We start from the raw sequence: 27,572 nt of genomic DNA on the forward strand, positions 1-27,572 counted from the left end.
CCGGGCGATGCCCCCAGCAACATGAAATTCTGTCGTGTTGTACCATCATTTCATATTTTGGTTTAAGCCAATAAGAATACAATTTGGTTGGCTAAATCCCAAATTGCCAGCCCATCCTCATTCGTCCAGTATCCAGATAGATACCCAACAGGGTGCACCACGAGAAGATGAGGATTGGACATTAGGTCAAAAGCCCTGGTCAGTTCTCCGAATTCCTTTAAAGGTGATGTGGAGGTCTCCTCTCAGTTATATAGCTTTGACCCTTAAGCATCCCTCAAAAAGGCTTGGTACAATATCAAGCCTTGGTTTTTGTTGTACTGTGTTGGGGTGAAGAGCTTTTTTCTACAATGCCTTGAATTTTCTTACAAAACAATTGTGATCGATATAAGACATTTCATTTTTTGCCATAATAGCTAGTAATGACTGTTGTTGGCTATATAAAAGACTAATCTCGATCTGTGTTCTCATTTCTTTTTGGCATCCTTAATATGTTCCTATAAATGGATATCTGCAATGTCCTGTCTTGCCAATAAAGCAAATAAGAGCAGTAAATATATAATTTTTTTTGGGGGGGGGGGGTACGGTGACTTCAAAGATTGTAAAAACCTGGAAATCTTGTAAAGCAGGATGAAAGCCACTTTGATATCATACCCACATATGATTTTGTCAATTATGGTTTGAATGTAGGTTGGTGTTGGATTCTGATTATGTAGAGATTAGAGTAATTATTATTTGCTTCAGAATCCAACATGATCTTCCATCACAAAGGCTAGACTTGTAAATATTATTTAATGTAAACAACTTATTTTACATTTTAATATTCATATGACTACTTTAATTTTGTCTAATATCTAATTATTTAATCAAAGATATATGTATTAATAGTGATAAGACTGTATTAAATATTATTAAGCTATTTTATTTATTACTATGTTAATATTATAAGAATTTGTATTTGATAAATTAACTGCGTATTATTTGAAATGTAAATATTCCTCATTTATTCCTGTTTGTAAAGTTTAACGTTATGTAATAGCTCAATTTTATTATATTTTGTTTTGTTGTCATGGAGATGTATGTAAGTGAGCGAGCACGTTTTGGAACACCACGTGAGGTTTATTGAAAAGAATTTTAGAAACAAATGACGTGAGCAATTTAGGGGGAAAAACAGATATATAAGCAATGAACGCTGGAATTAGGAATTAGGAGATTGGAGCATTAGAGATTTATTAGAGAAGGATTGGCATTAGGTTGGAATCGGGCATTCGAAAATCACAGTGCGATAATAGCGAGTCGGCAAGTCACTCAAGCAACTAAATAAAGTCTACAAGTTGAGAAGCAGTTAGCTAATAAGTTTCGGAATAACAAATAAAGCAACGGAAGATAGCTGAGCGACTACTGAATGACTAGCGATACTTTAGTTGAGATTTATTTTCAGGGCCGACCTTTCAAGGACACACTGAAACGTGAAGCATAGTAAGAAGTAACTAGAGAATAAATAGAGGCAACAGGGTTGTGTTTAATGATAGCGGTGTTTAGAATTATAGTGCGTAAAGAATTATTTGAATGCCGGAGGAATGAACATCTGTACATATAAAACCCCAAGTTAAAGAATTATTGTGTATTGCCCTAATTCAAGAGTAATCAGTAGTGCTTCATACAAGAACATCTGATTTTATGTATTGTGCCCGTAAATTAATTCAGTTAATGCTAGAAGATTTATTTTAATGAGTGCTGCTTATTGTTAAAAGTGTTTACAGTTATAAAAAGTGTTTCTGTGTATGTTGATGAAGGAAGAAGATTAACGGTAAGATTATTCCAACTTTAATATTTCTGTTCAGAGAAGTGTACGAGTTTCATCTTAGAATTCCCTGATGTTAACAGTAACTATCGCGGAGAATTAAAAGAAGCGTAAAATTAAAAGTGTCTGTTTATGAAGAGGTATTACTGCAATATTTATTATATTTGGAACTTAACGAACTATGAAAGACTGTGATATAGAGATAACAGATTTATCTTGTCAGAGTTTGTATGATTGTACTTATCGGAGAAGCTGAAGAGTTTGTGATATCTTAATTACTGATCTGAAGTTAAGTGTATAATTTGTGATTTTAAAATTAAATGTTTTTGTTTATCTAAAGTTGTATTTTGCCTGAACCTCTTTTACTGCACCATTCATAAAATATTCAAACCAAAGCGGGGAAAATTAAGTAAGTTAAATATACTCGGCCAGTATATATAATAACTCATATAAAAGAGGATAGTTGTGAGTTGGTTTTTCTTCAATTCTTGAACTAATTCAGATATAGAGTGGCGCAGTCTATAAATATAAATTTTCTCTATATTGAATTAGAAATCAACTAGCAACTTATAATTTTGTTTAAGAACATCATAGTGACTAACATGTCGGATCCAAAGTATAAATTAAGAAGTAGGATCCAACATTAGTAAGAATGGACATACAGAAGACGTTTGATATAAAATCAGGTGTCATACAAGGGTGCACATTATCTCTGTTGTTATTCATCATCTATATGGAATGCATTATGACTGAAAGTAGCATTAAACCTGATATTAGAATCAAAGATATCAGATTTAGCTCTTTGCTTTATGCAGATCATGGTGTACTCCTAGTGCAAGCCTCCAGGATTTTCTAAAAAAACCAAATAACAGTTGTAACAAATTTGGCATGTAAATCAGCAATAAAAAGACCAAAACTATGAAAATAGGCAGGAACATAGAAAACTTCAGCTGTATTTTCAATGAATGAACAAGCAAAATATTTTAACTATTTAGGCACAATTTTTTGTGATTCTTTGTGTTATTCATTAAAATTTATTACCTGATATTAATAAGGTGAAAGTTAGAAATGTTTTACTCACTTTCTTTTATCAAACCAAACAGCTTCATATCCTTTCTGCTGTAAAGCTGCCATAAGTACATTAACATCATAATTACCAAGCCCTAGCATGCTCTTGTGTGGGTTTACAAAATTATCAGGAGAAAGACTGTTAAAAGAGAGAAAAAAAGAAAATTAAAAACAATAAAAATAAACAGATTGGCCTTGTAAGACTAATTTCATTAAAGTACTGTGTGTTGAATATTTATGTTCATAAGTTCCTATTTTTAATAAATATAAAAAGGTTATCTACAAATCAGATATACTATTTTTTAGCAATTTCGGAGACATCCCTTGATTATGATGATATGATGAATTAACTGAAATGTAACTAAATACAACAGTCAGATGAAAAATTTTAACCTGGACAGGAAACATTCATGCTAAACTTTTGAGAGATTTAAAACAACTGATGTGGCATCAGAAGTTTTGGATTTTTGTTGAAACATTCCATTTTCATGACTTGTATGTGGAAACTATATGACTTCTGCATTTATTTAAACTTAGTATATTCCTTGATCTTGTTGCCACTGATGATGATACCTTAACAAAGACTGAAACTGGTCTGAGTAATAACCCTTTCTATAATGCAAAAGTACCCGCACATAAACACATCTGAAAGGAAGTGAACTATGCATTACGTGATATAAAGACAATGATGTGAAGTCAAACTAACCACCCAAATTGTGAGATTGTCCTCCTTGGGGACTTCACTGTCCATAACACAAACTGGCTCCCCTACTCCAACTTCATAGATCAAGCTTGTAGGGAAGCTGAATCATTTGCCATTAGTCATGACCTAACACAAATCGTTAATCTATCAGGCTGAAAACAAGACAATTCTCATCATTCTACCAATGATCTTGACCTTTTTCTTAACCAACTCTACCTTCAAATATACCGTGGGTCTCCTTCTCTACAATTCATCTTCTGCTCACCCAATCTTAGCCTTGTACCTATGGCACTATAAATGTGTCAGCTGGGGGTGACCTCTAGAATTTTTATACTGCTTTTTCATGGTCAGATTACTGCTTCTGTTCTCATGAGCCAAACATCTGCACTGACCTAGTAACTGAAATAATCCTCATTGGAATGAGGGCCTTCATTCCCTACTCCACTGCAAACCTCCAACCTGTATCCAAGCCCTGGTTCTCAAAAAATTGTGCCTCTGCCATCCATGATAAAAATGCAGCTTATATTCAATTGCTTAAATTAAACATTGCAGTTTCTCATTCAGCTTACACAACAACCAAAAATGTGTAAAAAAGTTTTTAATGATTGCAAAGCAAACTTTGTAAGAATGAAATGGAATAAACTCACCTCCTGCTCTCACTGACAGTCAAACTTTCAGGTCCCTTGCTAAGGCTATTGGCTGTAACTTTTGCCCTTCCATGTTGCTACCTCTCCTGCACTATGGTAACCTCACCCAAGGAAAGGGTGGACTACTTGACATCAATTTTTTTCTTCAACTTTAGCCTGGAAGACCAAAGCAAATCACCTCCCTCACTTCCACTGCATGTCTCAACTGAACTTTTGCCAAAAGGACATTAGAAAACCCTCCTTAATCTCGACACTAAGAAGGTTCCTGTCCAGATGGTATTCTTTCAGTTGTGCTCAAAAACTCTGCTCCAGAACTGACACCCATTCTGTACCATCTATATAAACCATCATATTCTACTAGCATCTACCCAACAGCATGGAAGCAAGCCCACATCCAGTCTGTGCCCTAAAAGGAAGAAAGTTACGATAGATAAAGACGATAGTTAGAAGGTCAGCCATCTAACTATCGTCTCATTGCTCTCACCTCAGTACTATAAAAGTGATGGAGAATGTTATCAACAATTAGTTTCTTCATTACTTGGAGACTCATAAGTTAATTAGTAATCACCAATATGAATTCTGCCATTCTTGTTTTACAGCTGACCTCCTAGCTAATCCCACCCACCTTTGGACTCAGGCAATGGAAAGATTTGGAAAAACTCATGTTATCACTCTCAATATTTCTAAGGCATTTGATTGTGTCTGGAACAAGGTCTCCTGAACAAACTGCCATCTTATGGCCTTACTTTTACACTGTGTTATTTAAATGATAAGAAAAGACTTTACTAGCCAAAGATTTACATATTCCAAAAATAACATAAGAAAAATTTTAAATTAAAAAAGATTCTTTGAAAAAAAAAATTAGCTAATTTCTATCTCACCAGGTGAATCGGCAGCTGTCGAGGTAGTAGGAGATATATTAGTAAGCTTTGGTGCATATTTTTTTTCAAAGAAGGCCTTGAGTGTCATCTGCTTCATTGACTTTCACTTTTTTTTCATTTAAAATAGCTTGACAGCAAGCAGAAGCATTATTCATTTCGCAGGAAAATTTACTAAATCATTCAAAGTCTGAATCTTGTGATTGAAAGATTGCTTGAGCTTTTTCGAGAACCTTAAATGCTTCTTCTAGCCTGTAAAAGTGAAAAACCGAATTGGAGCTTCATATTCGTTATCTTCTTTGTCTTTTTCTTCTTCGTTTCTTTCTTGTTCCTCTAATTCAAAGGGGTCATTGGGTGAGAGTTTCACAGTGTGAGATTGAAGCAGCTCATTAACATCACATCACCTTCTGAAACTTCCATTTGCAACTGATTAGCCAGCCATACCTAACATCGTTTGAGTTTCAGACTTTTGTTGGGTCTTCAAAGCCTTTGAAATTATCATTACATTAAACTGAGGACAAAGTTTATGCCATACTCTAGGGATCTTCAACGCATGGCCCGTGGGCCACAGGTGGCCTGCAGAGCTCTTTACTGTGCCCCACCAGCCATTTTGAAAAAATAACTACTTAACATTAAAACACGATTAAATAAAAAATAATTTCAATGAAGAATCCTATAAAAATAAATATTAAATAGACATGCTTCTTTAGCCATCTACCAGCACCAAGTAGTGCTTAAGTGCTAGTACTAACGTCGCAGGTAGATGGCTGAAGCAGTAGTTCGTTCTAGTGTGCTGTCTAGTGCCTTCCAGATACATCTCAAAGGTTCTCGATACTTCGTTATTTTCATATAAATACAAGAGGATCTCATCCACAGTCAGTCAGTCGTGAACAGTGTGATATTCGTGTATAAGCGCATGCAGGTTCGTCAAGTCAGCCACAGCCTATTGTGGTTTTAGATTGCCAGACTTTTTTCATTAGTGTAGGATATATTCAGTGGATAATAACCGTTACACGGCCATTTTGGATCATTTTTTGGGTTCACCTTCCATCACTATGGCATCTACACGTAAAAAGCATAAATCAAGTGATTCTTGTTGGGTTTTTAATGAAAAGTGGACCAATTTGTACTTTTTTGTGCTGATCAACGATAAGTCAGTGTGTTTAATTTGTCGTGAGTCAGTGTCAGTATCAAAAGAATACAATATAAAATGACACTATGCGACAAAGCATGCATCCAATTTTAATCATCTTCAAGGGCAGCTTTGTGTAGACAAAGTGAACTGTCTCCAAATTGATTTAAAATGCCAGAAGGGTACATTTGAAAGGCAGAGAGAAGAGAGCAAAGTGTGCATCAAAGTAAGTTATGTAATAGCTGAAAAAATTGCTAAAAAATCAAAAGCCTTCTTGGATGGCAAGTTTGTGAAAGAGTGTCATCGCTGCTGGGGATATTTTGTGCCCAAATAATAAGGAAATGTTTAAAAAACCGAGTTTGCCTTGGTTTAACTGTAGCACGATGTGTTAAAGAACTTGCCAATGACATTAAAGGAACTTTAAAAAAAAACGGCCATCTGATTTATGTCATATTCACTTGCTTTAGATGAGAGCACAGATGTGAAGGATACAGCTCAACTGGCTATCTTTATCCGTGGCATTGATCAACAATTCAATGTGACAGAAGAACTGCTAGCACACTGATATTCTTGATGTCGCCAAGAAAACGCTCCAGCATTTCAACCTCAGCTTAACCAATCTCGAGGGTGTGGTAACTGATGGTGCCCCTGCTATGGTGGGAAAGAATGAAGGTTTTGTTGCGCTGCTACGGAAAGGAACCGGAACTAGAAGGAAAAGATTTCGTCCATTACCACTGTTTAATTCACCAGGAGAATTTGTGCACGAAAACTATTGGATTTGAGAATGCCATGAAAGTCATTGTGACTGTCGTCAACATTATTAAGGCAAGAGGACTGAATCATCATCAATTCCAAGAGTTTTTGACCCAAAAGTTCAAAGCAGATCACGGCGATGTGGTTTATTATAGTGATGTGCGTTGGTTGAGCAGAGGGAAAGTTCTTAAAAGTCTTTGACTTAAGGAGCGAAATACAGCAGTTCATGCAAACCAAGGGAAATCCGATTGCAGAATTTAACGATCAGAAGTGGATGACAGACTTTGTGACCGACATCTCATTGCATATGAATGACCTAAATATGCGGCTACAATCCAAAGATCAACTAGTGCACACTCTGTTTGATCACATCAAAGCTTTTGTGGCCAAGCTCAAACTTTGGGAGGTACAACTCGCAAAAAAAAAAAGACAACTCATTTTCAGCTTCTCGCTGAGTCCAACTGTTTGTCTCTTGATGATTATGCTACAAAATTAGCTGTGCTGCAAAGTGAGTTCGAAGAGAGATTTAGCGATTTTTTTAACCAACAGTCTAATTTAGATTTATTTTCAATGCCATTCAGTGTCAATGCTGTTGAAATGCCAGGTTCAGTACAAATGGAGCTGCTTGAGCTGCAAAACAACTCTTCTTTGAGAGAAAAATTATTCAACGTACCCTTGTTTACATTTTACAAAGACTACATTTCTGAGCACGCATTCCCTAATCTTCGCTGGCATGCTTTGAAGATGTGCACTTTGTTAGGAAGCACATACTTATGTGAGCAATTCTTCTCCAGAATGAAGCATGTGAAGTCCAAGACAAGAACTCAGATTACAGACCAACATCTCAAGAATACTCTGTGCGTAGCGATTTCCAACATTGATGCTAACATCGACAAGCTGGTTAAGGAAAAACATTGCTAAGTTGCCACCCACTCGCATTGTAAAAAATGAATGTTTTCTTCATTAAATTATCTTTTTTCAAGTATTAATTGTATTTACTTATCATGAACCCAACTCCTACCTATGCTCTTAAATCTGAGTTTATTTTTATAGGATTTTATGTAGTGTATCAAATGCACAGCATTCCTTGTGAAAAGGAACGATGTTCTGGAAAGTATCTTACAATTCTAAATATTGCAGTATAACTTAGTGGCCTGCATGCTTCATTGAAATTTTTAATGCGGCCCACACTGTCTGAAAGCTTGAAGACCCCCTGCCATACTCCTTTCATCTTTTTTTTCGGAAACTTTATGCCAAGCATTATCTGAATTGCATCTATAATGTTGAATCTCTTCCAAAACTCTTTGATAGAAAAGTTTCCATCTTTATCAGTTGCTTCTATTAACATTTCAAAAGTCTCTTTGAGATAATATGCTTTAAACATCGCGATCACTCCCTGATCCAGTTGTAAAAGAGAAGTTGTATTTAGAGGTAAAAAGACTATTTTTACAATGGGACAAATGTAAGCTACTGATGAGGGATGGATAGGTGCATTGTCAATTATCAGAAGTACTTTAAATGAAATTTGTTTTTTTCTCACAATAAAGTTTCACTTCAGGAACAAAGCGATGCATAAGCCAATCTTGGAATAGGGAACCCATGAACCAAGCCTTCTTATTTGCCTTCCATATTACTAGGAGACTATCTTTATTAATTCCTTTTAAGCTGCATGGATTTTCTGATCAATGCACAAATAAGGATTTTAACTTGCAATTGCCAGCAGCATTTTCTCCTAATAGCAGTGTGATGCAATCTTTTGATCCTTCAAAACTTGGTGTTGAGGATTTTTCTTTTGCAATGCAAGTTCTTGCAGGCATCCATTTTCAAAAAAGGCCTGTTGCATCAAAATTCAAAATCTGCAATGGCAAGTAATTTCCTTCTTTAATTATTTCTTCTAATTTTTCTGGATAAGATTTTGCAGCTTCACTATCAGTGCTTGCAGCTTCAAGTATTTTAATGTTATGCCAACCAGTTCACTTTTTATAGTGGTCAAACCACCCACTACTTGCAGAAAGTCTCTTTGCAGTCATCGTCTTTTTGGTCTTTCAGCATTTTAAAAATGGCTAATGCTTTAGTACAAATCGTTGCATAGATAATAGGCATGTTTAATCCTTGAGTTTGGTCACTTTTCCAAGAAGTTGACAGTTTTTCCATATGAGGAATTATACTGCCTATTTCTTTATTATGCAACCATGTAGACAGCATAGATTGCACAGTTTTTACTTCTTTAAAATATTTTTCTTTATCCTTTAAAATGGTGCAAACTGTAGAAGTGGCAAGAGAAAATTTCTCAGAAAGAACTTTAGCAGTGTGGGCTTAATGGCTGGTAATAATTTTGTATTTTTTCTCTAACGTGATTGCTTTTTTTTTTTTTTGTTTCTTTTGTTCATTTTCTGGTTTTGCACTGTTGCTTCTTTTTTGACATCATTGGAAAGGTGAAAGGATTATAGCTAAAAATAAAAAAAAATAAAAAATCAGGTGTAATTGAAGAAAACTACGAATAACACACTCACATCGCCAAGCCTCATGAGTGACTGAGGTTTGTTCTAACTGATCATTATGTCACTGCATACTGCATAATTCCACATACATGCCCGTAATCACCTTCACTGTGCACAATTTAAAATAAAATTCTGATCAAAAAAATCTTAAAGCAGGAATTTGTAAGTGATTTAAAAGTAAGAGTGCTTAAGGGTCAAAAGCTTCATAATTGGTAGGTGACCTCCACATAACCTTTTAAGGAATGCAGAGAACCGATCAGGTCTCCTGACCTAATGCTAAATCCTCACCTTCTCGTGGACCCTGTTAGTTATCGGGATACTGAATGAAGGAGGATGGGTTGGCAATTTGGGATTTAGCCAACCAAATTCTATTCTTACTGGCTGAGGTGGTTGAAATATCCAGCTCACCATAGCATCGGCATGGATCAAAACTTAATCGGCATTGTACCTTTTATCATGCCATTACCTCCCTCCGCCGTTAATCCCTTTACGGCTATTTTAGAGCCATTAGTGGATTAACTGTTAGTGCCTGACTTTTATGTCACCTGTCTTTACACACACTGTTTTACTTGGAATTTCTTTTACTGCCCAAGATATTTGACTTTTTTTGCCTCTAAAATGATTTATTGTTTCTTCCCAAAAATTTAAACGAATTTCACGTGCAAAAATAATCACTCCTGAAATGACCATCGATCAGCTTTTGCAATGAATCTCTTTAGTAATAGTAAATTTACTGTATTATAAATTTATTTTTCAAATCATTGCAACAGAACAGTTACACTGGTTGTTCTTGCAATTTACTCACAATATAGAAACAACTATTTTTGCAAATTTTCAAATGTTTGCATTGAACATATTATGTCACATATTTATATTTTTAAATAATATTTATTTATTATATTATTATAATAATAAAGGGGAGGGTGCTTAAGGGTCAAAGCTGTATAACTGAGAAGAGACCTCCACATAGCCTATAAAGGAATGCAGAGAACAACCAGGGCTTCTGACCTAATGTCCAATCCTCACCTTCTCGTGGTGCACCCTGTTGGGTATCTACTTGGATACTGAACGAACGAGGATGGGCTGGAAATTTGGGATTTAGCCGACCAAACTGTATTCTTATTGGTTAAACCAAAATAAAAAATGATGGTACAACATGACAAAATTTCATGACGGCTGGGGCGTTGCCAGGTTAAACAAGGTCCCCGTCGTTTTCACCAGGGAACCAGGGCGAATGGCAAAAAGTCAGCTACTGGAACAAATCTGACCCCCCCCCCAATTCAACATCACCAGAGTTAAATGTCGGTACTATCAACATAAGAAGCCTGAATGGCAAAGAAATGGAGCTAGTTGAGGAATTAGATAAGTACCAGATCAACAAAATAGGGGTGACTGAAACAAAAAAAGACAAAAACTGGTGAGATCTTTCTGAGCAATAAATACAAAATGTTATATTCAGGCAGTGACAATCAAGGAAAAGAAGGAGTAGTCATAGTATTCAACACAAATTACGAGGCTAATCTTCTTGAATGGCAGGCAGTCTCAAGTAAAATGATGTCGGCAAATATCAGAATGGGGAATTGGACAATGAGACTTATTTGTGCCTATGGTCCCACAGAAGGTTCTACTAAGGTAGAAGTGAAGGAATTTTTTGAGGCTTTAGAAAAAGCAACTGACACAATGAAAAAGGAAAAGTTGGTCCTTGTTGGGGATCTAAATAGCAGAGTAGGAAATGATTGGGAGACATACCAAAAATATTTGGGGAAAATTTGGAGAAAAGAGCAAAGCTAATAATAATGGCAAATATCTGTTGGATTTCTGCTCAAGACATGGACTGGTTATTACTAACACCATGTCCCAACATAAAAATGTGCACAAATTCACATGGAGAGAAGAGGTAAGGAATAAGAAAAGTCTCATTGGCTATGTGATTGTTGATAGTGATGTTTTGTCCCTGGTGCAGGACACCAGAGTGTACAGAGGATCTGAAATTGAAAGTGATCACTATTTAGTCTTGAGCAGGATAAAATTGAATTTCATATTGAAAACAGTAACATGTAAGAAAGTTTTAAAGCGAATAAAAGTTGAGCAGCTCTCAGATGTTAACTGTAGACTAAAATACACAAAGATTATTGAAAAAAAAATGAAAGAGTTTGAGAACAGGAATCAAACCTTGGAGATTCGGTGGCAAACTCTGAAGAAAACATTGATTGATTCAGCTAGAGACTTATGTGATGAAGTTGTCTGCAAAGATAGAAAAATCAAAACTCCATGGTGGACACAGGAAGTTAAAGAGGCAGTGAAGGAAAAGAAGAAAGCATATCAAAAGTTCCTGGCAAATAAGTCAGCTTCTGCTCTTAGAAAATACAGAGACAAATGCAAGAATGCTAAACAGTGTGTAAAACTAGCTAAACAAAAGTCATGGGAGGACTTTGGCAAGAATATAGAATAAATATCAAGAAGGTGGCAAAATATTCTGGAGGTTGTTGAAGAAGTTTAGGAATAGAGGAAAGAGTGCTGTAAAAAGGAGTTACAGATGATAAAGGTGACATGAAAATGGGAGAAAAAGATAACCTCGAAGTATGGAGTAATTACTTTGAAAAACTGCTAAATGAAACAAGCAGTGATGACAGCACAGTGGTAAAAAACACTGACCAGGCATGTAGTAAGGAATACATATCCATACTTGAAGTAGAAAAAGCCATCAAAAGCTTGAAATGTGGAATGACAGCAGGAGTAAATGATATTCAACCAGAAATGCTGAAGTATGGTGGTATAAAAGTCTTACAGTGGCTGCACTGCATAGTTCAGAAAGCCTGGACAAAGGGACGAATTCCCGATGATTGGAATAGAGCTCTCATAGTACCCATATATAAAAAGGGAAATAAAACTGAATGTGAGAATTACAGAGGTATTTCCCTACTGAGTGTTCCTGGCAAGATCTATGCAAGTATGCTTGAGAAACGGTTGAGAAGAATTGTGGAAGAAAAACTTGGTGAAGAACAAGTTGGATTCAGGCCAAATAGAGGCTGTCAGGTTCAGATCTTCACTTTACAACAAATAGTCAAGAAAGCATGGGAATATAACAAAGATCTGCATTTAAGTTTTGTCGATTTGGAAAAGGCATATGACAAGGTGCCAAGAGAGAAGCTATTCAATACACTACAGTTATATGGTGTCAATGGGGCATTATATCAAGCAATACTTAGTTTATTTGAGTTGTAAGTCAGCAGTTAGAATTGAAGGAAGTACAGGAAGAGGTTTAATGTTAAATCTGGGGTGAGACAAGGATGTACATTACCCCCTCCGTTATTCATTATCTATATGGATCACATTATGAAGGAAAAGTATTAAACCTGATGTCGAAATTGGAGATGTTAATGTCAGCTCTTTGCTTTATGCGGATGATGTTATACTTTGAAATAAATCTGCTACAAGTCTGCAAGATTCTCTGACTAAATTGAATAACTGTTGTAATAGATATGGTATGAAGGTCAGCATTAAAAAGACAAAGATAATGAAAACAGGCAGAATCATTGAAAACGTCAACTGTGTTGTGAATGGAGAACCTGTGGAACAAGTAAAACATTTCAGCTACTTAGGCACGGTTTTTACTGAAGATGGTAAATTAAATATAGAAATAGACAACAGAATCAGCAAAGCTGGTATGGTGGGAAGTCAATTGAATAAATTCATATGGAATAAGAGAGAAATTAGTTGGAACACTAAATTAGCTGTATACAAGACAGTGTTCAAACCAGTTTTAACTTATGGAGAGCTGGATCAGAAGTAAAACACTTGACCAAAGACTAGAGACCGCAGATATGAGAGTCCTGAGAAAGATTAGAAGGGTGAACAGATGACATCAATGGCAATATCATATTAAAAATGAGGATATTAGGAAAGAACTTGACAGTGTCAGCATCCAGGAATGAGTTAGCAGCACTAATCTCAGGTCGTATGGTCACTTATACATATATACTTATGAGAGGAAAGATTAGCAAAACAAGTGTTCTCTGCCAGGTTGGCAGCAAAACAACCCAGAGGAAGACCAAGATATAGGTGGATTGATATGGTACAAAGTGCCTTAGATGATAGAAATATAACATCTGATAATGTTGGAGTCTTGACAAGTAACAGACTGATTTAGAGGAAAATTGTAGATAGGAAGTTAGTAATGATGTAATTTTTTTCATGTAGTACTATCATATTCTGTACACCTCTTGAGGGTACATGGCAGGAATTTGATGATAATGATGAAATAATATTTATTGAAATAAATATGACCTTTTGCTTTCTTTCCTAGCAAAATACTGTTATATGGATCATCACATTTCAGTTTTAGAAGCGATTTTTTTTTGTTTGTTTGTTTTGTTTTATGAACAACAAACAATGTTATATTGCATAACTCTGTTTCTGATTGTGAGGTCTTTTCAGTATCAAAAATTTATATCCAATGATGTTTTAGCAGGGATTCTTTGCCTTCGTCTTTTTTTGTTTGTTTGTTTTGTAGGATGCACATTATGATAACATCCAGTGCATAACCAGCATAGATATGTCGAAAATATAATATGAAGGATATCGTATACAGAATGATTCAAAATTTATGCTCATTTTGAAGATTTTCTAATGTTTACACCCCCACCCTCCTTATCCTTTCCTGGAATTCAATTACATCTATCTTAATAGCTTTACCAGGCCTTTAAGCATGCTTGGATTTCGTAATAACCGAAATATGAGGATAGAATGGTGACCCCCTATGCCTCGAAGTATTCCTGGCTGTATCCCTGTGTGTTCACAGGGCCGGATTGCCTGCTTGCAGGATGAAAAAACGCCAGATAAACTGGCGGAAAAAACCCTGCTGTTCGCGCCCAAGACTGGCTCACTTGGCTATGGCTGAGGAAAATCCTTCAGCTCCTCACGTTGTCGATGGGAATCGAATCCTTCCCCAGTCATATGGTTGCAAAGTGCAAAACCACTAGGCCAGGGGTGTTCAACCCGTCGATCGTGGAGCGATTTACTTACAAATTTAATTAAAACTGAAAACATAATATTTTATTTATCATTATTTTTAATTCGCTTTAAGTGTATTGCTATTGTTTATTTATTTTTCATTAAAATTGTCAAATCAGTAATTTTCTTATAAGTCCAGGTAAATGAATTAATTTGGATTAGTAGAAGTCAAACAGCAAGCCGAGTGAATACGATTATAAGCAAAGTGTAAAAACTCGATTGTAGCTTAAATATTAAATATTCCAAAGCACATTACATCAATTTTTTACTTAAGTCCCATGTGAATATGGTAAAAAAATAAACTTTGTTTGTTTCTGTATAGTTTGTATTAGATGTTTTTGTAAATAACTCTTTTGAAGCTAACTGTATATGCTGTTTTAATAAGAATATGTTAGAGTGTTAAAAACAAAGGCAATGATTTTGTTGCCGAAGCTGTACATGGCAGCATTAGAAAGATTGTTATTGAAACTTGAATGTATGAGAAAGGCTTGCAGGCTCTAAGTGTAAACATCTCCAAAGTCAGTCAGAAAGAGTTCAAACAACTTTCTGATTGCCGGCAACTTACAATCAAAAGAAAGCGGAGGAGAACCAAAGGCATGCCGAACATGAAACTTAAAATGAAAGACTCATATCGATTCTTTGGGGGGTTGCCAAACTTCATGCGAGGTCTCAGAGGAGGCTTAATAAAAAGGGACTGAAGCAAGCAGAAGGGGTCCCGGTTCCAGAATTGCTCAGAGAAGAGGCTGCCCGGTCCAGGGTCGCCATCATAGAGCGACTGCCCAGATCCACGTTGCTTGAGAAAGGTGCTTCTCGGTTCGAGTCGTTGCTAGAGAGAGAGAGAGAGACTACTTCTAGACCGCAGACAAGGTTTCAAATTGCCAAAAGGAAGAGTTCCAATTGCTGGAGAAAAGTTTCCAGGCCAGGTTAATGTCAGACATTTACCAGTGTGTTGCGTTTTCATTACAATTTGATGAATCAAACGACTTCACTGATATTGCTCAGTTAATGGTATTTATTTGCATGGTATTTCAAGATTATTCAAGTAAATAAGAACTTTTGAAAATTATACCATTATTGGGAAGGACTAGGGGAGAAGACATTTGATGAATTTGTGTAACAACACAAACTTCCGCTTTTAAACTTGTGTCTATTACTACTGATGGTGCTTCTGCAATGATAGGTAATAAATCAGGCTTCATTTCATTATGTAAAAACGATGACAAATATCCAGATTTTTTAACGTACCACTGTATTATTCACCAACAAGTACTGTGTAGTAAAAGATTAAACACAAAAGATATTTTGGATATTACATTTAAAATTGTAAATTCTGTTCGAGGAAAAGCCCTGCAACGGTAGTTATTTAAATTACAGGCAGATGATGATAGGGAACTTCTGTTGTACAATAATGTTCGCTGGCTCAGCAGAAGTCCATTTTTAGAAAGATTTCTTGTATTAATTAACGATATAAAAAATTTTCTCAATGAAAAAGGAGATATTTATCCACAATTGAGTGATAAAAGATGGTTGTTACACTTATCATTTTTAGTAGATTTCTGTAAAATTAAGCAATTTAAATTTAGAGTTACAAGGTAGAGATAAAAATTTAATTGACATGTGAAGTTCAATAAAAACTTTCAACAATACTTAAGTTCAACAATACTTACTTTTATTAAAGAAAAATATAAATGACCACGAATTTAGACATCTCCCATATTTATTAATAAAATTTGAACAAAATCAAGAAATGCTTCGCTATGATTTAAAAGAATTTATTCATGAAATAGAATTAGTTGAGGAAGAAATAAATTCAAGATTTAAAGATTTTAATAAAACTGAAATGATTGTATCTTTTATCAATAATCCGTTTCAAGAAAACTTGAACATTACAGAAATTTCAAATAAAATTAGTGGGCTATTTGATATAAACCAAGCTGAAGTAGAACTTGAGATAATAAACATTCGGAATAGTTTACATTTAAAATCAATAAACAATGAAGTCATTTGTAAGTATGCACATGAAAAATTCCCAATGTTATCTGATATTATGCGAAAAATTCTGTCGTGGTCAGAATCCGCTTTTTCAAATATGACCATCATAAAAATTCAATTAAGAAACCAAATTACAAATGATTATTTGTAATTTGGCACCAATAGGACTTTAGGAGAAAGAATAGCTTCCTGCTTCGTCCTCATTTACTGTTTGCTGTGCCTGCGTGCACGTTTCTTGCTCACAAGTTCCTGTTGAAAATGGCAACGTGACGTTGCCGGAATATTGGATTTATATTAAAAAGTTATTTTAATGTATATCCTAGTTTACATTGTTATTTTCCTAAACTATTTAGTATTAAAATAATCTAAATATTTTTACTTCTACTTATGCTTCTGGTTGCTATTTCTGAAGTAATCTATGTCTTAGAAACACTTGATAGTAATCCTCTTAGCTGGAGGAAAAGTTAAAGGCTTAGATTACTCTCAGCACTATTGAGAAAGAAAAGAGAGAACACTTAGCCAGAAGGGACACTAAAGTGCCTCAAGCTATAATGCGAGATACATCAAGAATGTCATGTTTCATTTTCAATTGTTGATTAGTAGACATCCTAACATAGAAAAAAATAGACATTTCTTTCAGACATTTCTGGCTGATACAGTATTTATGCTAAAATAAGTTCTTAATTTATAATGATCAATTTCATTTTTATTATCGAAAAATTATAAATTATTTCATACAATTATCTTGAAAAAGAGGACTTGAATTATTTTAAAAGAAAAGAGCATATGCTTCACATAATCTTATTTTTTTTTGGGGTGGGGTGGGGGAAGAGGTTATTGACTTATTCAATCTGCAGATATTTCAGAGAATTTATTTTATAAATCGTTTGCAAGACAACTGTTACGAACGTAAATCACTTGGGGAAACATGTCCATTCATTTTAGTGTAAATAGTAGCAAAGGTTTCTATTTCAACAATGCCATGTATCTAAACTAGAAGAAAATGACGTTATATCTACTGATGTTAGAACGCTTACATAAATCATTTTTTCTGGCATGATTTCTGTATTAGTTATAACGTAATCAATCTACAGATTTTTGCCCTCTCGTATTCTACCATCTTAGGGGGCAGTGATTTCTTCTTTGTACTACAAGAAAAAAAAATCAAATAACACAAGAAAAATATGTAGTTTTCTTTTTCATTGGGTGAATTTACAATGTTCTTTCTTTGTGTTTTGAAAATAAAGTATAAATGATTTTTTTTCTTACTATTTTTGCCATTATAACATCTGATACAATTATAAGAGTGACATTTTACCGTTTTTTTCCTAGACGAGAAAAAGAAATATGACAATAATATTGTTGTGATTTTTAGAGGAACATAGTAAATTAAATAATAAAGAAACACGTAAAAACCATAGTGATATCTTTAATTAGTAAAAGGACAAATATTTCGTACTAAAATTAATAGTACATCTTCAGTGTCCGTTACAGTAATAGGAATGGAATACAAGCAAAATGTTTGATGGATCACCTATTAAAATACAATTGTTGCACTGTGGGAAATAATAGAAAATAACAAATTAATCTATTAAGATAAATGGTTTTTTACATAAGATAAAAGTCTCCAAGATCTTTGAGAGAGAAAGACAGTCATTTCTATTTAAATTTGGTCGGTGTAAGATAGTTTATTTTGTTATATTCCATATACGAAAATGGTACATAACTGTGTTAATGATGGGAATGGGATTTGTCATGGGAATGTTGACGAGGTGAGAACAATTTTAGGTTTGTGTTCGTCTGGTTCGGACCAGTCATATGTGTGTAAAGATATCTACATGTGTAAGGCATTAGAGAAGAACAGAGATCTGCAAGTTGTACAATTGGGTCAGGCAGACTGCAAACAGTAAAAGGACAGATTATATTATACTAAAGAACATGAAGGTAGATTATTATGTCTGTACATGAATGCTAGGAGTATCAGAAACAAAGGGGTAGAGTTTGTTGCCTTAGTCAATATGTTGCAACCTCAAATTGTAGGAATTTGAGAGACCTGGCTATCAGAATCAGAGGCCTATTAACTGGTATCGAGTGTCATGGGTACAGAATTTTTAGGAACGATAGAGTGGATAGGAGAGGAGGGGGCATGCTGCTAATGATATTGGATGACTTAAATCCAGTTAGAGTTGAGACCTATGATTGTAGTAATACTGCTAACAATATTTCACGTGGCAGTAAGTTTGAAGCCATCTGGTGTGAGGTGGAATCTAATAAAACAAATTACACAGTGGGGTGTTGCTACAGACCTGGTGGATTGGTTGCTGGTGATGAAGAAATGCATCACCAAATAGAAAAGGTGAGCGCAAAAAGAGTAATCATAATGGGAGACTTTAATTATACAAATACTGATTGGGTAACAGTAGAATCTCATAAGAATGAAAATGCATTTAGTGAGCTGCTGCGGGACAACTTCCTCATGCAGCATGTGACAGAAGGACCTCTACATCAAAGAGTGCTGGATTTGATTATAGTGTCAGAGGGCATTTCAGTTCAAGACGTAACTATTCTGCCTCCAGATAGTGACAGTGATCATGCAGTACTCACTTGGGAAGTGACTGAGTTTATGAATGTTCCATTCAGAAAAGGTTACATGTTGAACTACAAAGCAGGAAATTATGACCAACTGAGGAGTATACTGAGTTCAGTGGAATGGGATCGGTTGCTGGATGGAAAGGATATCGACAGTGTATGGGAAGCATTTAAACAATATTTAAATGATGCAATATCAGAATGTGTCCCGAGAGTTCAAAGAATAAATAGAGTAGGAGTCAAATGGATGTGTAATCATATTAAACAAGAGATTCGTAAGAAAAGGACGATGTGGAAGGAATACAATTTGCATAAGGATGATGTCCTTTATGAACGTTATAAGCAGCAGGCTAGAATAGTCACAACTGTTGTACGGAAAGCAAAGTCTGAATATGAAAAGAAACTGGCTCTGCATGCTAAAGACAACCCACAAGAATTCTATCGATATGCTGCAAGTAAAAGAAAGAATGAATATGAAAGAATAACTCTTCTAAATCCAGATGGAGTGAGGGTTACTGATGCAGAAGAGGTTGTTCAGTTAATGAGTGCCCATTTTGTTAAAAGCTATCAAACTAGTGAATGCAACATTGAGCTCACTGTTTCCCTCTTCACTAGATGAAGAAACGCAGGTGTGTGAGGCCGAGGTTTTAGAGCTGTTGCGCAAACTGAATAAGAATTCAGCAATAGGGACTGATGGAATATCAGCATGTGTGCTAAAAGAGTGTTCAGCTGAATTGATCATTCCTTTGACCAGGATGTTTAATATGAGTCTCAGAACAGGGAAGATTCTGCAGGAATGGAAGGAATGTATGGTAATTCCATTGCATAAGGGTGGTGCAAAGACCGATGTATCCAATTATCAACCAATTAGTATCTCAGGAGTGGTGGTGAAGATTTTAGAAAAATTAGTTAGGGCCTGCATTCAGAAATGGGTTGACAGTGAATCTCTACTTTGCAATGAACAACAGTTTACTAAGGGAAGGTCATGTTTTAGCAACTTGCTTACATTCTATGACAATGTTACCATTGAACTAGACAAGGGGAATGGATATACCATGATACTTTCGGATTTTGCTAAGGCTTTTGACAGAATACAACATGACAGACTACTGCATAAATTGGAGAAAATGGGTTTGGGTTATACAACATTAGCATGGATAAGAGGATGACTGACTGACAGAGATCAAAAAGTGGTATACAGGGGATCTGAGTCTGCAAGGTTTAAGGTAACAAGTGGTGTACCACAAGGATCAGTGCTTGGTCCACTGTTATGCAATCTGTACATTAATGATATTGGGAAGGATTTGACAAGCAACATACAGTTATTTGCTGATGATGCAAAGATAGGCAGGGAAATCATGAATGCTGCTGATATGCAGTCCTTGCAGAATGATTTGAATAAGCTAGAATTGTGGGCATGGGAAAATGGGTGTCGGTTCAATGTCAGTAAATGTAAAGTCATTCATTTCGGCATGATTACCTATCCAATGTCGTATTATATTGGTGGGATTAGGCTAGAAGAAACTGATGAGGCTAGGGATCTTGGAGTGTTAATAGATAGGAAGTTGAAGTTCAGGGGCCATGTGGCAAAGATTGCAAATGCAACTCAAAAGATAATTGCAATGCTCAAACGAACGTTCACATATAAAGATAAGGATGTTATTTTGCCTCTTTACAGGGCCTTGATAAGACCTCACTTGGACTATTGTGCATAGGTCTGGTCTCCTGGTTTCCAACGCGATTCTGATATATTGGAGAGAGTACAAAGGCAAGTGTTAAAAATGATATCAGGATTGTGGAATACTGATTATGAAGACAGGTTGAGAATTTGTAGACTGCAAACACTAGCAAACAGGAGAAAGAGGGGTGATATGATTGAGACTTACAAACTTCTGAAAGGGTCATACAAGATTTCAATTGATGGGATTTTTCAATTTATGAAGGGTGGGGAAAGGATGAGACGGCATCCTTGGAAGCTGGGAAGAATGAAGGCTGCCAAGAAGGGTGTAAGGGCTAGATTTTTCTCTCAGAGGGTATTGCGTGATTGGAATGGATTGCCGTTGGATGTTGTGAGTGCAAGCAGTGTGAATGAATTCAAGAATAAGCATGATAGCTGGTGTGTGTAGTATGTGGCCTCCCTCGATGAGTCTCTGACTCCCTGGAGGTCTCTCTTAATAATAATAATATATATATATATATATATATATATATATATATATATATATATATATATATATATATATATATATATATAAGTATCGCTTATTATAAAATTAGAGCATAATATCTGAACTAGCAGAAAATATATGCATACCAATTTAAATCATAACTGTTAATTTCATTTTGTAATGACCAATTATACAGGGAAACCAAGAAGGTGAAAGTGCAAAGAACAGTAGATTACAATATAATGAAAAAAAATTTAGTGATATGATTAAAGAATTTCATTATTCTATATAGAGCAAAGTCCCTCGAGCAGTTCCTTCGGGAAATCTGTGAAGTATTCTTCGAAACATGATTTTGAGCAAAAATATAACAATCTCGAATGTCGGCAGCCAGTTTTTTTAAATAATATTTCAAATAATTATCATTAATTAATTTCTTTGAGAACAAAGAAAATGTTTTGTGGAGTAAGCGATTAGAAAAAATTAGCAAAAAAATAAAAATAAAAATGAAATTGGTTCTCGAAGGTAAGGCAATATTTAAGTGAAGAAACTATGCAAGGATCTTTATTTTGTCCAGGCATTAAAATTGTATTGTACAATAAAAAGAGAAAATAAAAATAATTTCTATATTTTTAGTTTATCCAATATAACTAAGATTCAGTTATCCAGCATAGAACGAGGAACTGCATTTCTTGTTATAGGCAACTGAGTCACAGCTATGAGCCTGAGATAATCTGATTAAGTGCTTCTTCAGTGTGAGGGATTATTACACCTTCTAATGGACATGCAGGCTGAATTGCACTTCTTATCCATGTTCTTTCAACAGATAGCATGCATCGTATCTAGATTTAGCTGGACATCTATAGACGTCCTGGTCGGTTTGGGAGTTAAACCATACTGAAAAATGATGGCACAAGATGACAGGATTACACACCAGCTGAAGCAGTGCCCAATTAAATAAGAACTCCTGAATCGCATCACTTGGTGATATTATGTAATGACAGTATGATGTTGAGCTGCATTCCAGTTCAGGGTGGACATATTCCATATTGAAATGTCTCTCCTGTTAAATATCAAGAACCAGAGCAAACAACAAAAAGTCAGCTATTGGAACAAATCCCAATTCAACATCAGCAGAGATCAAGAATGGCACCATTAACATGAGAAGCATCAATGGAAAAGAAATGGAACCAGCAAAAAATTGAATAAATACCAGATCAACATAATAGGTGTCACCGAAACAAAGAATACAAAAACAGGTGAGCTATTTATAAGCAACAAATACAAAATGTTATATTCAGGCAATGGCAAGTCAGGGACAAGAAGATGAAACTATGGTATTCAACATTAAATATAAGGATAATCATCTTGAATGGCATGCAATATCAAGTAGAGCGATGTTGGGTAATATCAAAATGGGGAAACCAAACAATGCGATTTATTTCTTCCTATGGTCCCAAAGAATGTTCTACTAAGGAAGTAATATAATTTCTGCTAAGGAAGTAGTGATGAGAAGAAATCAATGCTGCTTGAGACCTTTCGGGAACTGTCTGGCAAAGGCAATGTCTGAATGTATTCCAAAGATCAGGAGGTTAAATAAGGTGGATAAGAAATGGATGAATAATGAGATGAAGCATGTAATTTGGTACAGAGGTAGCATAAGATGAGTGGTGATAATGGACAGTGGTATGAAGAGTACAAAGAGTAAGCAAGAGAGAGAGAGAGGTAACTTGCTTGATGTGGGGGAGGGGGAGACAACAAAAGTACAGCATGAGCAGTCATTAGCTAACAAGGCCAAAAGAAATCCTATGGAGTTTTTTTGGTGGTTAGTCACAGTAGAAGAAAGAATGACTATGGAAAAATAATACTAGTTGGAGAAATGGCTGAGAGGAGGATATAGTAGAGATGTACAATAGCAGACTACCGAAAATATTATACAAATATAAAATAATTGGAAAAAGAAGAATCAGAAGACCAAGAAAGAGATGATATGAGACCAGAACAGGCTACCTAGTCTCAAATCCATGTTAGAAAGAAGTTAAATGACCAATTCATAAAGGTATTTCATCTTCATGAAAGTTACATCATGCAGAATTTCAGAGCAATGAGGAGGGGGAAGAGTCCACAGGAGGTGAGGGAGCAGGAAGTATACTGTTCCAAACAACTGGGGATAGTTTGGTTTTCTTGTAAATTATAAAGTTATAAAAATAATTTACAAATGTAACACATTTATTTTAAAATATTCTGAATATACAACAGTGTAGAACACGCAACTGCATACAACATCATGTTAAGATTTGTCGAAACGTGCCTTAACTGTATTAGCATGTGGGGGGGGGGGTATAAAAGCGTGGCTTGTTGTGCTCACTTCCACAGTGCATAATTATCACTTCGACTGTAAACTCGTTTGCAGTAAACTTGAGCGACAAATACAGCAAGTTGTCGCTCAAGCATGTCGTGTATCTCAAAGCATAATTTTGTGACTTTGGAATCACTTTCTGGAGACGGGAAATGTTTGCCAAAGACAAGGTCAAGGTCTCCCATTATCAACAACTACAACAGACGATCAGTATTTGTCATTACTTTCCAGAAGAAATCAAACATTTAACGCAACACAACTTCGAAGCAAACTTGCCGCAGCAACAGGGAAGCTGGTATCGACACAGAGAACATGAAATCATCTTCATGCCATAGATTTATATGCTCGAAGACCAATGGTTTGCATTCCACTTACTGCAAATCACAAAAGAACCCAAAAAATTTGAGCACAAGAACACGGCAATTGGACAAATGATGATTGGGCTCACGTACCTTTTAGTGACGAGTCCAGGTTCGGTCTGCAACCAGATAACCGATGTATCTTGATATAGCATGAAAGCAGAACAAGAAATAATCCACAGTTTGTTCATGAAAGACCCCAACATGGAGGTGTGGAGTTTGATGGTATGGACTGTTAAGGAACGGTTTCTGATAAAACAGAGAACAGTATAGGTGGCCATACTGATCTCTATTTTATCAGAAATGATTCCTTAACAGCCCAAAGGTATCGCAATGAGATTTTGGAACCTATAGTTCGTCCATATGCTGTTGCAATTGGCCAAGAATTCGCTTTTATGGATTACAATGCTCATCCACACCATGCAAATTTGATACAAGAGTGGTTTGAGGAAGAAGATATTGAACGAATGGACTGGCCTGCCTGTTCACCGGATTGTAATCCAATCGAACATGCCTGGGATGCTTTAGGTAGGCACGTTTCTGCTCGACTGGTGCCACCATGATCGCTTCAAGAGCTCAAAATTGCTCTCACAGAAGAGTGGGGAAATATCCCACAAGAACTGCTTGATCATCTTATCCGGTCTATGCAATCAAGATGTACCACTGTTTTGGCTGTTAATGGAGACCATATGCCCTATTAAAAATTAACAAAAGGGTTTTTGGCTATTCTTATTAAAATTATTTCAAGTTAAAATGTATAATTTGTTAAATTTGTAATAAATATTGATTATTTAAACAATATCTCATCAATTACACCCTATCCATATGTAAGAAATATTTATTCATGTATAAAGCTCCCAATAGTTATAATTATTTGCAGAAATTTATAATTATCCGACAGAAACTAAGATATCCTCTAACTGTTTTGAGCAGTGTACATGAGGAATTGAGTAAACAATGTCAATAAGGCTGTAGAACTTGATGATATATCACCACATGGCTTGAGAGAATGTTCCAGGGAGTTAGCAACAGCTATAACTTACCTCTTTAACACAAGTTTTAGCTTTTCCCAACTTCCAAAGGAGTGGAAAGAGGGCAAAATTGTTCTGCTTCATAAACAGGTGATAAGACTAAATCTTCGAATGAGGCCAATCTGTATGTCTGGAGTTGTGCTAAAGGTGTAAGAGAGGCTAGATGAGGACCAGGATTAGAATGGGGTTGACAACAACAACATTCTATTTGATAAACAGCATGGATTTTCTAAAAAAGGTCACATTTTAGCAATCCACTTACTATAACAAGGAGGCAGATGCATTGGATAAAGGGGAAGCATACACAGTGATATATTTAGATTTTGCTAAAGCCTCTGATAAGATTTGCCACATGGTGAGCTGATAATTAAACTGGAACAGATGAGCTGAATAGTAGATTAGTGTACTGGATTGGAGATTGGTTGTCTGATAGGCATGAGTAAGCTGTGTATGGGGGGGGGGGGGGAGATATCCCAGAAAGGGCAAGTCACTGATGGTGTGCCTTGGGAGTCTGTTAATGTTTAATTTGTATGTAAATGAAACTGGGAAGGGCTTGAATATAGTGATATATAGCTGTTTGCAGATGATGCAAAGTTGAGGAGAGCTATGAGGAGCAGAACGGAAGTTGTAGCCTTGCAAGTGGACTTGACAAGACTTTGTGACTGGAGCGACTAGTTTGACAAAGCAAAGTCTTGTCAAGTCCACTTGTTTCGTTCAGGAAACACAAACAGGATGCAGGGTATAAGACTGGTGGGGATGTCTTAGAGGAGATAGAGGAAATAAGACATCTGGGAGCGGTGCTGGATAGGGACTTGGAATTTTGGGACCATTTGCTAAAACTGTGAAGACAGCACAGCCCATTATGGCAATGATGAGGAAAACTAACAATTAAATGTTTATTTTATTGGTTGATTCCATTGTATATGGCTTTGATCAGACTGCATATTGTTAAATTGTGAATGAAGAATTTTATGATTGTTAATACTTCATTCATGATTTAACATAAATTGCATATCCTGTACTAATTTTACTCCTAAGTAAATTCTAATTTAAATACTGTTATTTTTTTTATTGAAATAATAATTGTAAATTTTTTTAGTTATTTATTCTGTATAAATTCATTATATAATTTGTAAATGTATCCTGAGTGGACTGTAATATGTGCATTTTATTTATTGTAAATGAAAGTGAAAGTAAATTTAAGAACTTCTGCTAATGAGATTTGATTGGTCACTGTTAAGGAAATGGAGTTAATTTTAGATAGCGCGTGGTGGAGCGTGAGCTACGGTATTCGAAGGGAGGAGTTGATATGAGCTGGACTGGCTAGAACCAGATTTTGGTGGGAAGAATGAAGGTATTTTATTGGAAAACGAAAGTAAACAGGGGAGAAAGCTTATGGACAGCAAGGAGTAAAGTAAAGGGTGGCAGTAATGGGGATTTAGAAATGCTGTAAATAAATTATGTAAGGACCAGAAAATTAATAGGCAATTCGGAATATTTCTACAGAATTCTAAAATTATGTCGAATTCCAATTGTTTTGAGGAAGAATAGTGCAAAGCTGAAATTAATGCGTAGAAGAAAATAAGGAATAAGTTGATTACCTAATACGAGTGCATCATGACTTATGAAGCTCTATGTTTAACATTTCAGTTATTATAGTGAAGATTACTTTTGAATAGTGTTGCTTCAGAGTGATAGTTAACTACAGTTTTAAGTGTGCCTATAGTGAATCCAATGTGTAAAAGATGTAACCCGGTAAGAGCAGTCCATTTTTTTTATATTTCAGCGTGAAGATATGAGTTAGCTCCGCCTGATATATCTTAACATTAACTGTGGCGTTCTACTAAAAATAGCCGAAGTATGGAGCTTTAAAGTGTTTCCCCCCTTGAAGTGATGTTGTTGTTGTCTTGTCCTTTGAAGAGTCTTAGATGTTTCCGTGTGCTCTTTGTACTGCTTTGGCTATGTCTGTGATTTTGTTTGTATAGAGCTGTTGTTCAGGATTAGGATCTATTTCTTGCAAGGCTGCTGTAATTGCTGGACAGGTAAAGATGTGAGTGGGTGTCAGTTCAGTATTGGGGCAGTTGTTGCAGTTTCTATATGTTCTCGTATCATCTGTATTGATCTTCATTCCTCTATAATGTCCTGTTCGTAGTCTTGCTATCGTGGTGGAGGTCCTTCTGTCAGCATTGATCTCGGGAATTTGATGTTGTATCACTGATTTCAATGGAATTAGTTTAGCTTTTGCTAGTGCATTGGCATCAGCAAGAGTTATCATATGAGTTTCTTGGTTGAGTTCTCTGGCCTCTTTTGCTAATTTATCAGCTGCTTCGTTGTGATCAATGCCTACATGAGCAGGAATCCATTGTAAAATGCAACTTTTACCTAAACACTTTAGATGATTTAAGAGTTTATGGATGTCTTGTGTGAGCTTGGTATTGCCATTTTTGATTGCCTCCATAGCTGATCTTGAGTCACTGTAAATTATAATTCCTTCAGATTGTTGAGATGATGATAGATTTAAGTAGGCTTCTAGTGCTTTAATTATTGCGTAGAGTTCGCTGGTAAAATTGGAAGCGATTCT

At 35.6% G+C, this 27,572-nt stretch overlaps 1 protein-coding gene across 1 annotated transcript in view; it reads right to left on the reverse strand.

Moving 5' to 3' along the window:
• Positions 1-27,572, reverse strand: part of LOC150097107 (josephin-1-like) — a 116,712-nt gene that overhangs the window by 33,620 nt on the left and 55,520 nt on the right. The window contains exon 3 of the mRNA XM_090406874.1: positions 2,883-3,008. Coding sequence (XP_090263000.1) covers positions 2,883-3,008 — 126 coding nt within the window. The remainder of the gene's footprint in view (positions 1-2,882; positions 3,009-27,572) is intronic.

The sequence above is a fragment of the Typopeltis vanoorti genome, chromosome 17 (assembly GCF_054136105.1).
Source record: "Typopeltis vanoorti isolate ZY-2024b chromosome 17, IOZ_Tvanoo_1.0, whole genome shotgun sequence".
Taxonomy (NCBI): Eukaryota; Metazoa; Arthropoda; class Arachnida; order Uropygi; family Thelyphonidae; genus Typopeltis; species Typopeltis vanoorti.